This window comes from Maylandia zebra, linkage group LG4, assembly GCF_041146795.1.
Source record: "Maylandia zebra isolate NMK-2024a linkage group LG4, Mzebra_GT3a, whole genome shotgun sequence".
Lineage (NCBI taxonomy): Eukaryota > Metazoa > Chordata > Actinopteri > Cichliformes > Cichlidae > Maylandia > Maylandia zebra.
In genome coordinates this window covers 16,260,714-16,274,788 of record NC_135170.1, presented here as the reverse complement: position 1 = coordinate 16,274,788, position 14,075 = coordinate 16,260,714, and the positions used below count along the sequence as shown (strand labels likewise).

At 38.9% G+C, this 14,075-nt stretch overlaps 1 protein-coding gene across 2 annotated transcripts in view; it reads right to left on the bottom strand.

The window, feature by feature from the left end:
- The window catches only part of mgat5b (alpha-1,6-mannosylglycoprotein 6-beta-N-acetylglucosaminyltransferase B), a 72,055-nt gene that overhangs the window by 49,124 nt on the left and 8,856 nt on the right, over window positions 1-14,075 (bottom strand). For both annotated transcript variants that reach the window (XM_076883053.1, XM_076883054.1), the window contains exons 3-4: window positions 7,973-8,117; window positions 1,417-1,526 (exon numbers count right to left, since the gene is read on the bottom strand). In XM_076883053.1, the coding sequence (XP_076739168.1) occupies window positions 1,417-1,526; window positions 7,973-8,117 (255 nt within the window). The remainder of the gene's footprint in view (window positions 1-1,416; window positions 1,527-7,972; window positions 8,118-14,075) is intronic.

Sequence of the window (14,075 nt, the reverse complement as noted above, 5' to 3'; positions counted from 1 at the left end):
CTGCTGATTCAAAAACCCCAGAACTTGAAACCTACTCGAGCATTAACGTCAGCACAAAACCTGAGCACTGGGAGGTTCATGGCACCATTTTCCATGGCTGAGCAGCTCATGTAGGTGTAATGTGTAGGTGGCCCAGTTCTTTTGTCCATATAGTGTAGAGGAGGATAAGAGAAACATGATGGTAATGTCCAACCAAAATTTCGACTGTTTTCAGACAACCAAAGTAAAATCTTTATATTTCTTTCAAGTGTTTTTAGAAATCCTGTCAATATATTAGATTTTTTTTTTTAAAAATAGATTTTATATAGCCCAGCTACATTGAAATGAGGATAAGACTAGCACATGATCTATAGTCTACAGTCTTTCCTCTGGGCTTCAAGTCTGTTTATTTTTTGTATTAAAACATACTGTAAATTCTCCAGCCCTTGGGATGAACGGAGATAAATTAGAGAGAAAGGCAGATAACAGACAAGCTCCTGTAAAAGCTCATATTCCCCTGCTAAATGGCTAAATCTCTTCATCGGCCAGCTCACTGGATTTACTATAGATTGCATTAGTGTGATTCATAAAAATTGGAATCCGCCCCCACCACAATCCTGCTTCCCTTTTCCCCTCTTGCCCCTTCCTGTTGCATTGAGTATCTCTCCCCTTCCTCTTTCCCGTCTAAAATCCCAGCACTAGTAAGCCTAATTAAAAAAAAAAAAAAAAGAAGTTGCAGCTCCTCCACCAGCACCTACCGAGCATCAAAGAGCAGAATGGATGACAAATAATTGCCAGCTACTCTTACTGATTAGCATGATAACAACAGAGCTCTCACAAAGAAAAGTGCCACTGCCATTCAGCTGTAACCAAAAGTAACTAGATCAGCCCCACTTGAGTGATAGCGCCCATTATGTCAACAGAAAAATGATCTGGCGTATTTTAATCGGACGTCGTGTTGAATTGTTTTCAGTCAAGTGCAAGGTGGGGGTACAGAGGAGGAACTGAGCCGTGCATCAAATCACGCTGATTTCTATTCTTTTCCCAATAAAGTAACTGAGAATGAAGGGCAATAAAGAAAGCTTGGCAAGACCCGGATCCCATTAACAAGGCAGCAATTCATCTTTGTGATTTAGATGTCCTGCAGTTGTGTAGTTTTGATATTGCATGTTTGGATTGCTATTCTCCAGGGTAATGTTCTGTGAATAATGTCTATCATGTTCAATATGACCAACAAGCGAGTGGATGTTAGACATAAATTGTGCAGCAAAGTGCTAAACTGGATCCAAACTTGACAGTTTGGCTTATAGTATGTGGGCAGCAGGAAAGGAGTCTCTGGGATTGGATGGATTGGAGATTGACGGGAAGATTCATCAGAAGGGCTGTATTTGTTTTCTTCGTGTGTGTGTGTGTTTGTGTGTGCATTTTAAATCATACCTCTGTTATAGGCCATGCTGCGCTGCAGGATCTGCTCCACTCTAACTGCCATGTCTGACATGTTCTGGGCTATGGCCTGAATTCGCTCCACTAGACCAATGGGCTGGATCCTAATCAAGCATATGAAACACAAAAACACACACAAACACTTTGTAAAGACCCGAAATATCTTAAATGTGAACCACAAATAGGCTTGTCAATGAAACACAGCGCTATATTTCTGTAACAGCTTCCTTCCATTCAGTTTGTTGTTTTCACACTCTTCACAGTAAGCGTGAACCAGAAGAAGAAATGTTAATTATCTAGATCTTGAGGCGTGAAATCAAAAAAGCTTTTAAAACACTGACAGATAATTTATTTGCTGAGATAATATAGTAACTATGCTTTTTATTTGTTCTTGTTTCTAATGTCTCTGTAAAACACTTTGAATCACCTTGTTGTTGAATTGTGCTATACAAATAAACTTGCCTTGCCTTGCCTTGCCTAACTCTGCATATTAAAGCGGGTCTGTTGGGGAAATAAAAACAGAAGGCAATTAGGTTGTTAGCAAATGTGTTTCACTCCAATTGACCTCTGTGGCCTAAAAGCTGCTGGAGAAAGGATCAGGAACCAATATTTACAATGGAGAAGACGATGCATTGGATGAACTAAAGAACAACTAGGATGAAGACAAAAGAAGAGTCCGAAATCAGCAACATTATGCAATATCACAATTTTAAGTTGCCATTTCGTAGCATGCCAGAAAACAAGCAAAACTAAATACATAAAAAAAATAACAGGGGAGTATCAGGAACTTTTCAACATCCAGGATCTTTCATTTCAACACAGAGGCTACAAAAATATGAAAAAGAAATTCTTTCACAGAATTCATTGCTCTATGAAAAACTAGGTTGGTTGGAAGGAGAAAGCCTGTCATCTCTAAGAAGAACATGGTAGCACACTTTAGGTTTGCAAATTTGCATTTCAGCCAGCTGCAAGCCTTCTTGAATAACATCCTTTGTACAGACATAACCTCATATCAGCTGTCAAGCAGAGAAAGACTGCAAAAGAAAAGAATGAGGGTGTTGCAATGGCCCGGTTAAAATCCAGACCTGAACCTGAAAAAAAAAAAAAAAACTAAATACCAAAGTAAGTTTACAAAAATATAAACTTACTCACCTTGGGAATGCCCCCATTAATTGTTAAAGAATTTGTGCGATGAATTATAAAATACTCTTGTAAGAAACCCCAGTACGCCTCAGCATAAAAATCAATGAGTTTCTGCTGGTATTTGAAAAAAAAAACACTTTTTTAAAGATGTCTAAAATTCATAGGTAGTTATGTACTGTTTGTATGAGCATTCGGTAAGTTGTTATAAACCTGTGTATACATTTCTATAAATTGTGATACATGTTACTAACATTTGCAGCTCAGACATTAATTATTTTGATTTTTAGCTGATGTATAAATCATTTTATTAAAAAAAAATGTCAGATGTCGTAATCTGCAATGTCCCCTGAATTATGTTTTATAATCTCTTATCCAACCAACTATATGAAAACCCAAAGGTATACAGAATTTAATACACAAAGGAAATCCTCAGGTCTATGTTTACAAGAATAAGTGTAAAATCTTTAAATGTTGTTTTTTTTTTCCTAAGCATCCACTTTCATCCCCTCACTATGCGAGTCGTTTTCTTTGCAAGAGTTTGAAGTGCACCCAGATTGTCTCCTGGTCTTGCTACTAGAAAACTTTGGAACAGAAAGACTTTTATACACATGGTTAACACCTTAAACAAGTTTGTTTTAAAACTTTTTCACCACATTTCCCAACCTGCAGAACACACAGTTATTTATTGTTCATGCCCTTCAGGAGTACAAACCCTGAAAGCTCTGCAGCCTGTCTTTGATGTCGTTTAGTGGCACTTAATTCAAAGTTTATGTTTAATGCAGGAAGAAATAAAAGTCTAGTTCAACTTATTTTTAAATGGCAAAAAGATGGCACACAAACTCCCTTACATCAAAACCATGAAAACAGCTCAAGGGACTGAAATTGAATCGGTTACAACATAAATATTTAGGCATCATTATAGATCTGAATTTCGTATTTAAAATTCACACTGAAAAGCTTGTGTTCAAGCTGAAACTTAAATGAAGTTTCTTTCTTTGGAATAAATTTAGTTCATCTCTCCAGGCGAGGAAATACTTGATTTCTGCAACGTTTCTTTCCCAGTATTTCTTGGATCACAGTGACCTATTCTTTCTGAATGCATCTGATCAGTGTCTACCATTGTGCTTTATGTTTTATTACTGAATGTGGAAATTACATGACAGTCTCTCTGTATGCCCACAGACTTTTTACCAATTGCTTTTTAAATCATCCCTTTCTGCTTGGGCTGGCGTTTTCTTATCTGTGTACATGTGCATATAAATACATAACCGGTGCAGCCAACACTCTCAAAGTCAGAACACCAGTTGGAAAAAGGGCCTTTAATTATCCTTCACCTTTTAAATGGAATAATCTAAAGAAGGACCCGAAATTGTTAGGCCTGGTTACTATGGGAAGACTGTAGTTCTCCTGTTCAATGTGATTGCTCTTATCATATATGCTCTAGACCAGTGTTTAATAACGCTCTTGGAGCCATGGCACATTGTTCACATTAGAAAAATCATATGGCACACCACCAAACAAAAATGTCACAAAAAACATATTGATAAGTTTTCTCCGTGCACCAGGTACAGCGGAATTGGTTCGGTTTGTTCCAAGCGCACCATTTTTTGCTTTTTTAATGACCACTTTTTTGATGGACTGTTGGGCGTTCATCTGGGTCCGAATTCTCTCCAGGACCCAGGTCAGATTGACTACTTTTTCTCTTCAAATATTTATCTATTATTATTACGCGCACCATCATCTCACAGCATGACTATTATTTCTTCTTCATCTTCTTCTGTTTTACTAACAGTTGGTAACCCATCTCACCAGCTGGGCCCACGTTGTCATTTTAGGTTCAGGAGCATTTTTAGTAGATAAAGGCGAATGGCTTAATCAAGAAATGAACTGCGGTTAGGGTGTGGGGGTGTGTGTTTGGAGGCGTGGTCCTGCTCCTGGAATTTAGATCATTTACCTCCAATTAATTAGAGCAGGTAGTTGTACTGCCCTCTAGTGGAAGAGAATGTAATTGTACTTCGCATTACTCACGCCGATCGCTTACAGCACTAATCAGGTGGAGCCAGACAATCTTCCATGGCACTCCTGATCATTTCTCACGCACACCTACGTGCTGCGGCACAGCGGTTGGGAAACACTGCTCTAAAAGATGTGTTCACTCACTTGTAATGTATGTCAGGTACATTTGAATGCATTGTGTATTTGTAAAACAAACCAGGGTCTTCCATTAAACTTAAGGAAGTAGTTCTGTTGTAGTAATTAACCAAATCAGTTTTCTTAAAAAATACACAAAACACAAAAATAATTCTCCTGATATCTTGCTGGATATTATCTTGCAAGTATAACCATACACAACTAAAAACTAAATAATCCTTTAAGCTTAAATACTCAATTTCAGACATCACCTGAAAACAGCATTACCTGGCTATTTTCTCTGGTTATACATGCAAGTGAGTAAGTAATACGCATTTGTGGCTGAAATAAGTGTTATGTAAGGTAACGCAATGATCCTGCCAAACCATTTGTTTCCCATAAGTATTTAGACAATGACGTGTGTGTGTGTACAACTTTGCCTCTGTACACCACCACAGTGGATTTTAAATGAAATATTCATGATGTGTCTAAAGTGCAGAGTTTCAGTTTTAATTCAAGCTGTTTAGCAGAAGTGTCACATTTAGTTTTTAATTTTATACTGAAGATCTTGATTGTACACCACAGTGGATTTAATTAGACAGAGGCTAAATTAATATCTCACTGTCCCAAAACATGTGGATTAAACTGTAACTAGAAAAGAGGACATAAGTTAGATCTGTATCCTCTTGATTGATTAACCAAATTAGCAAATAACAGCTTCAGCATAGCATTTCGTAGCATTACAATCTGTGTAATAGTGCTGATGCTGTGGAGAAGAACAGTTTTTTCCCCCCACTTATTTACACTTTCTACTTCAGATATGCCCTGTGTGTCCTAAGAAAAGTAGTTAGATAATAAGATTACAGGTTGCTATTACTAGATTTGCCTTGCAGGGTGAGTTTTCACAAGAGTAAATATTTTCTGTTTGCAGCTGCTGGTGAACACTATTAAAACGGTTAAAGGCGATCCTTTGCGGCCTGATCCTCGTCTCTGCACGGCTCAACACATTGCTTCATAAACATCTGACATGGAAAGACTAAGAGAAAAGTACATCGTGACCTTAAACTTTTGCACATCACCACACAACTTGGTTGCTGCTTGCGTTGTAACCAACCAACATTCATTAGTGGAACCACTTTATTGCAGTGTATCATTGCTGTTTTACATGACACTTAAATGAATTATTCAAATGAGCACTTGTGTTATATAGTAGTATTTCTGGAATTTATATTGCTCGTTAAACAGCTCTGAATATGTAAACCCGCAGAAACTCGCAAAAACAAATGAAACAGTGGTCCAGGGCCAGATGCAGATCGAGCAGAAAAAGTCTGATTTCATTTAGGCAGCATTTATTATTTTGTGTGTATGCACGCGTGTGTGTCAGGGGAAAGCAATCATACTGTGCTTATATGCATAACTTAACATAATTCTAAAACCCAATCTCATTCCACTTCAGTCCATACAGAGCCAGCACCCAAGAATACAGGCCATTTACCATTTACCAAGAAGCAAGTGGCAGCCAAATATCTTTTTCTATCCCTTAAGTTGCAACAGGGCAGCACAGATTAATTAGCGGTCACACAGATATACAATCCGGTCGTTAAGTGATGACGTGATGAATCCTACTTCCGGGCCTAAAGTAGTCTGCGTTTAATATGGCTTTTGTGTTGTTAACATGTTTAATGTTATGTATTTTCTTCTATTTGATCTCAAAAAGCTCCTAAAACAGTCAGTGATCACTGTTGACCTCCCTCGGCTTTTATTACCGCTAATCATTTATTTAAGCTCAGTTTTTAAAACCTTAGGATGGAACTACAGCCCAGCCCATGCAGCAGTATATGAATGACTAACCTCGTATTGTGGATGGATTATCTCAGTTGTTCTCCTGGCTGAAGTTTGGTCCTTTTACAGCATCCTGCCATGCGATTACATTTGTTCCTGGCCACCGAGAACACTCACGTTAACTTTTATCGAGTGGAAAAAAAGTTAGCTTGTTTATATTATGCTAACATAGCTGTGTCGCTAGCACATCATTATTAAATACCAGCTAGCCAAACTTCAGTAACCCTACAAACGTCACTGCTGTTTAGCTTTCTGTCTTCCTTTATGTTGGAAGTGATAACAGAGCTGTACGTTTTAATTTGTTTCCAAAACCCGCAGTCAGGACATGCTATATTGTATTTAGATAGAAGCTAGCGAGCTAACTCCCTGCTAACTTCTAATTCCGTTAAATGTCATAAATTCCGTTTTCATGGATGCCTGGATGTTAAACTCAATTGTTACACCTGGTAGAGCAGAACGCTGATCATTTTATTAAAGATGAAAGAGTTTAGACAGTTTTTCAACTCTCAGTAATGCCACAGTGATCGTTTGATATATGGACCTGCAGCGGAGTTTAGGCCCAGACACTGGCTAGTGACGTCAGACTTAACGACCGGATTGAGCACAGGAGTCACACGTACAGCCTCTCATTGTGCAAACATACATTGGTTGTTTCACACAGAAGCATCTATATTTCCATCAATCTGGGAGTGTAAAAGGCTATCAGCTGGTGAAGAGCAAGAGGACAGCTTAATTACTTTCACAGCATTATACTAGGTGAGCAAATTTTTTCTTGCTGGGAGATTTCACGCTAACCTCAAGTGTGAACTTTTACCCAATATGTATCAGCATTTGTGGTTGGTTTTGAAACTATTTGCCCTTTGTCACCGTAACATTTCCAGTTTAGTCCCTGAGAGGCCAATTAAATGATTGTTAGAACTGTGAGACTGAGGGTGTATTCAGGGAGCATTCTGCAGTGGAAACTAAACTGTAACATAGAAATATAAATATGTGGAGCTTTAGCCAGTAAATATTTTCCCATCACACTTGTGAAATCAGGGTTCAGGTTAGGTGAGGCACTATACGTCTGCCTTCATTCATTAAATGCAGATCGAATCGGTTACACAGTGAACAAGCCATACTGTAAACAGAAAATGTCCCTGCAGATCTCTAGAGATCATCAGAAGTGAATTCTGAGAGGAAAGAGTTCCTGTCTATGACGAAGACACAGAGATGATGGACATGATATCTAACAGGGGAACTAATAATAAATGCACCAAAAGGAGGAAGCTTGGAAGCTTCCTATCCTTAAACCTGGAGCAAGTGCAGGCATAAGAAAAGGTCAGTTGCCAAGGAAACCACAGAACACACAACTCTAGCTTGGCATCATATATATGTCTATATACATGTATACACATATACACATATCGAAATGCAAGCCAGTGCTATACTGTACCTGTCCAGTGCCGAGCTCAGCTCATCCAGCCTGTGGGTGTCAGTTGTGTTGCCCAGTTTTGACAGAACATCCATCCTCTTCATTATTACCTCCAGCATGTCACAGATTTTTCTCAGCACCCCACGAGACTCTTGACCACCAAGTACTAAAATAAAACAAAACAAAAAAATAGAGACAGATAAATACTATGTGACTAATAACACCTCAAAAAAAATCAGAAAGATGGCACAGAGAAGATGAGGAAATCAAAAGCAAGAGGATAAGGCACAAGAATTTATTGAAATAACACAAAAGTCATTCAGGTGTAAACTGCTGCCTCCTTTAGAGGTAACTACGGCAGACCCTCTGCCTCCATCTCACCACATCTCTAGCATCCTCCTCTGGTCAAGCCAAACCTCTACATGTCCTCCTTCAATACGTCTATGAACCTTGTTTGTGGTCTTTTTCCTCCTGCCTTGCAGCTCCATGTTCACCATCATTTGTTCAGTTTACCCACTATCCCTCCTGTGGACATACCCAAACATGTCAGCCATGGCTCTCTAACTTTGTCTCCTTTATCTCAACCAGAGCTGTCCCTCAGATGTACTCATTGCTAATCGTGTCCGGTCACTCTCAATGAAAATGTTAACATCTTGAACTCTCCTGGGTCAACAAATTACCCCTGAAACTCCAACCTTCCTTCATCCTTCTTTACCTCTCGTGTGCACCATCCTTTGCTTTGGATGTTTGACCACATGTAGATAAACTCATCCACCTTCACTTCATCTGCTCCTGGTATCTTCACTGTTAAACCAGTCTCCCTCTCATGTACACAAATGTATTCTGTCTTGCTTCTACTGACTTTTCTTTCTTTTTGTCTCCAGAGCATACCTCCACCTCTTCAGCCTCTTTTGCTCCCTATTCATGGATTCTCAAAGAGCCTGTCTTACTATATTACTTATGATATTACTTTAATTCATTACCCAGTTTACTCTGGTTTACCTTTAACATCATCTCAGTCAATTTTCTATGTACTTTCATCCCCCATAACTAAAGCCAGCTGCTCACTGGGAACCAGCACACCCAGCAAAACAAAGGAATGGTCAAATTAGACTCTCAGTGTTGGACTTGTTTTGGCGCTTAGTTCAGATTATTAATGACCTGACTGGTGGTAACCCAGAAGGGTGCAGTTTACAAATACCCAGTCAATTAACAGGCTTGCAGAAACAGACAACCAGGTCAAAGCAGAATGCTGAGCCAAGGTCCTGACCCTTTGCTGTTTGCTTCAGTCACACTAAGCCCAACGTCAAGTATTCATTTTAAAATGTAAATGCACGAATTACCAAGAAAACACAAATAGCTCGGCGTGCCTCAGGCGGTAGGTCTTAAGTCGCTTTTGATGAGAAAAAAAATTGAAGAACCGAGAAAAAGAGTGCCACTCTTGGGACTTTGGAGTGAATTTGTAGCCTGAATTCCTGAAAAAAAGAAAACATCCGAAACCAACAATAGCCTCATATTGTTCTCAGAGAGTGAAAATAAAACCTCACCTTTGAGCGTTCCCTCATCAATTGCATTAGGCTTTGGAAACTGCAATGTGTGCAGGCTGCACTTCCCTTGTCAGGGTTCATTTATCACGGGGCAGGGAAAAGTCACCTTTCACATAAAATAAATAAATAAACTGCATTACATCTCCAGTAAATAAAATAAGGAGAGGGGAGGAAAAACTCAACAACTTCTGCTGTTTGTGAGAGTATGTGTGCCCCCCCCCCAAAAAGGAGTGCCTCTCAAAAAAGGTTCACAGAAATGTTGCACTGATATACTTTCCTTCACTGCCTGTGTTTTGTTCTTTGGCTGAGGCTTTTCTATTATCCTCAGTCAAACTGGCCTAAAGACGTCTCCTTTTGAATAATTCAGTAGTTAGACAACAAATTTTTTATTCTACGGGCAGAAAGAAAGAGAATAAATGAATTCCCTTTAAGATTTGGCGCATTATAGCAGCAGTTTAATACTATACTTTTATAAAACACTGAACCAGGATTTTAGTGTTTTTTAAAAAAAAGAAGATTAGAAAGAAGAAAGCTAGTGTATTATCATGTTGTCCAAACTGTAGCATGTAAGGCCACATAAATAAACGTCTATTTGAAAATTGCAACCACTACTTAAAACCATCTATTAAAAACAAAAAACAAAAAGGAAAGTCTGTTTCTTAATAAGGGGGATTCAGACTCCTTGCTAGGTTCAGATGATCCCCTATCAGTTGCCGTCTACTCGCTGCAGTAAATCTAAACAAAGCCCCTGGGCTAAAGTGTGGGAAGAATTCACATTTTTCCACAATAATGATCCAGCTCTCACACGTTGTGCAAGTAAATCACTATTACTGAGACTGTGCCCCACCCGCCACCCCCACCTTTCCTGCACAGTGCATTTTTAGCACTAAACCTTATATATGTTTGCAATCAACTGCTCATCAGATAGCCTTTTGCTCCCGTTTTCTGTCGTCTCTTGGGAAACATTAGCTAATGTGTTATTTCCCATGCAGATCTGAGTGCACCGACAGCGGTGCAGCAGGAGTTGATAGTGTATCTACGTGCTAATGTAGCGCCTCCTCTGTGTCATTCCTCATCAGCTGGTTAATAAAAGGCACATTTAACGACAGCTAATCTCCTTTAAAGGCTCAATTTCAGAAGTGCCACAGCACAATCAATATTCTGAACAAATTCCAGTTAGCAGGCTACAGTAAAGATGGTGACCTGTGTCCAAAGCACTTGCTGACCGGCTATAAACAACTGCCTTCCAATACACCCACAGGCTCCGTGTAGAAGTTCAATACCACAGTTTTTACCCAGCCTGTCCGCCCAATATACAGCATCTTTTTATCTTTGTAGCTGTGGCCCTCGGTGTTTTCCCCCATTCTTTCCCCATCACTTGATCCACAATCATACACAGTTTTCTCATCAGCACCGCGAAATGTGTTAGGCCGCGTCTGTGCCCTCTGGCCATAGTTCTTCGGCAAATTGTTTATGTGCCATCCAAGCCTCAGTGTTTGAGTCTACAATTGCAAACTTTGCTTTTACCCTACATGTTCAGCCTTCAAGTCAGTGGCATTTAAAGCTCGTCCTCTGGGCTTTTTCACAAGCATTTCTGCTGGGCCAAGAAAATGTTGGTATGTTTGGAAAATGGCTGTGAGTGTGTGAAGCCTAAGTTGTTTACAGAGAGTTGTTTACTGATTTTAATACCACCTCAATGTTGAAATCATAAAATTCATACAAATCATGTGTGTTCATTTTAGTTGCAGACATAAAAACAAAAAACAAAAACAAAGAGCCCTGCACTCTTTGGCATAATAGCATAAAAAAAATAAGTAGGACATGTCACGCTCATGTACAGCCCACACCATGCTTTCTGTCTGATTGCTGTTGCCTTCTGCAACCCTCTGGGCAACTTTAACAGAGTCCCAGTCTTCACATTTTCCCCCCGTATTTGACATGGCTGCAAAAACTGCTCTTTTAAGAGAAATACTTACATAATAAATTAATTAAAGAACACTGCTTTAATGAGCTCGATAAGTAAGGACAATAAAGCACAAAGAGACACGTAGCAAGTGGCCCCCACGTGTGCCTGGAGAAAAACTATCAGCAGGTTTCCGTGGGGATGACACGGGCACTTCATATAATTCTATGTAAATTAATATTTGAGACAGAGCCTATCCCAGCTGTCACTGGGCGACGGGTTACCAATCCATCACAGGAGAAATACCACAATTTATGCTCACATTCACACCTAGAGCCAGTTTAATATCACCACTTAACCGAACATTCATGTCTTTGAAATGTGGGAAGAAGCCGAAATACCCAGGGAGAATCCACACAGGCACAGAAAGAACATGCAAAACTCCCACAAAGACTTATTGAAAGGTTAATATAATGGCCCATACATGTGGTTACCCGGCTAGGAGTAATTGCAGTGTAGAGTAAAATGCTTTAAAGATCATTTATTGATGGTGATTTATTTATTATTTATGCATGTTGTCATATTATATACATGTACTACTTCAGCCGTGTACACCGTTTTGAAAGAAGGAGCAGTGTGCAGATGCTACTTAAAGGGAAAGATGGTGTTTTAACTTTAGCCTACTGATAGATAAAGCTAGAAGGACTCTGCAATGCACCTGCTTCCTCTGAATTATAGAAATGTTCTGGAGTCTATACCACACAATAAAAATAGCTGTGAAATGACTATTGTTGTAATTAGGCACTACATACAAGAAAAAGCTGAAAAGACTTTGTATTTTATTACTTAATTTCCAAAAATATGTATTCAATATAAAGAAACGAACTGCAATGATGGAAAACACGTCAGGGAAAAGGTCAAGCCTTGTTTGTTTGCAAGAGCAAGTCTGCTTAAATCAGCAACAAATTTGTAAGTGGGAACAAAAGAGTGCGGAGGCAGACCAGGAAAGGCCAGCAGCAGGTTAGACTGCATGACTGTGAGCAGAAACAGCAGCTTGGATCCCATCTTCAGTGTGAAGACATGGATATCATGATACCATCATTAGATTGATAAATACATTCACTTTGGTTTTAGCTCATCAAAAACATTACAAAAGTCTTAAGCCACCCCCATTTCTTTACATTTTGCCTCCAGACTTTGTACTTTTTTTAAAAAAAAATGTTCTCGAGCAATAGTTCTTCTCTGAAGGTCTTTCAAGGTTTTTCTTTGCAAATTGCTGCTTTTTTGCTCACTTGCCTTATATATTGTATTTCTATGCATTTTACATTTTTCAGTAAATCATTGCATTTCTTATGTTCCTAGCAAAATGTAAATAAATGAGGAGTGTTTCAAGACTTTTGCATCTTTTAATCTTGTTATTGAAGATGAAGGCTGGGTTGGTAAAACTAGGTAATAAAGTGATGGGTAGTTTACTATTAACATATGCAACATGACAAATAAATGAGAAGAATTTCCTTTTCTCTGAAAAAAAAATATAGTGGGTTTAGGAATCATGTTTTAGGTCATACCACCCACCTGTACATTGTAGATCAATGAGAATCATTGATACAGCTTGAAATATTAAAAAGAGAATAAATCTGTGTGGGTACAGAGGAAGAGCAGTACAGCAGAAATGCTCAAAGAGTACCAGAGCTAAAGCTGAAGCTGCAAAACATGCGAAGATAGAGTTGAAGATTTGTCATTAAAAAAAAAAGTTTAAATTGTGTCAAAACAGTAATAGACCAGCATTATACTATTGCATTGTTAGGTGATTAATGTAGAAGCATAAAAGGGACATTGGCAGCACTCTGAGGTCGCTTTAGTTGGAGTGATTTGTGTACTGACATACAGTTAGACCAGTGAGTATTTGTACAATGACATTTTGTTGTAGTTTTGGTTTTTTACAGATTGGATTTTTCAATCAATGTGACTAAAGTGCAAAGTTTCAGCTTTAATTTAAGTACTGTATTAACAGGTTCAGAATTACAGACATTTATACACAGTCCCCCATTTTCAGAGGATTTATTGGGCAAACCTAGATCATTTTACATAATAGGACTGTTTAAAATACTTGACAGCCTAAAATCTAACAAAGAACCCTTGCACATAATAAAGTGCTGCGTTTCCTCCCTGCAACCACCTTCAGCTGCTGCTTGTTTGTGAGTCTCTCTGCCTTCAGTTTTGTATTTAATGACTAAGAAGCATGCTCTATAGCCTGAGATCAGCTGACTGACTTGACCATTGAAGAATATCTCATTATTTACCTTGAGAAACTCCCGGGTTGCTTTTGCAGTATGCTCTGGCTCATTATCTAATTGCACTGTGAAGTGTTGTTCAGTCAGTTTTGCAGCATTTGGCTGAATCTGAGCAGAGACTGTAGCTCTGCAGACTTCACAGTTCATCCTGCTACTTCTATCAGCAGTCACATCATCAATAAACACTAGTGACTCATTTCCGCTGGCAGCCATACTTGCCCGTGCTGTACCATTACCTCCACCATGACTGACAGATGATTTTGCATGCTTTGGATCATGACTTGTTCCTTCTCCATACTTTTCCCTCCCCGTCATTCTGGTTCAAAGATAGGGTTGTTGCCTCTCGCTTTAACTGTGCGGTCTCTTTTAAATGTTTTGTG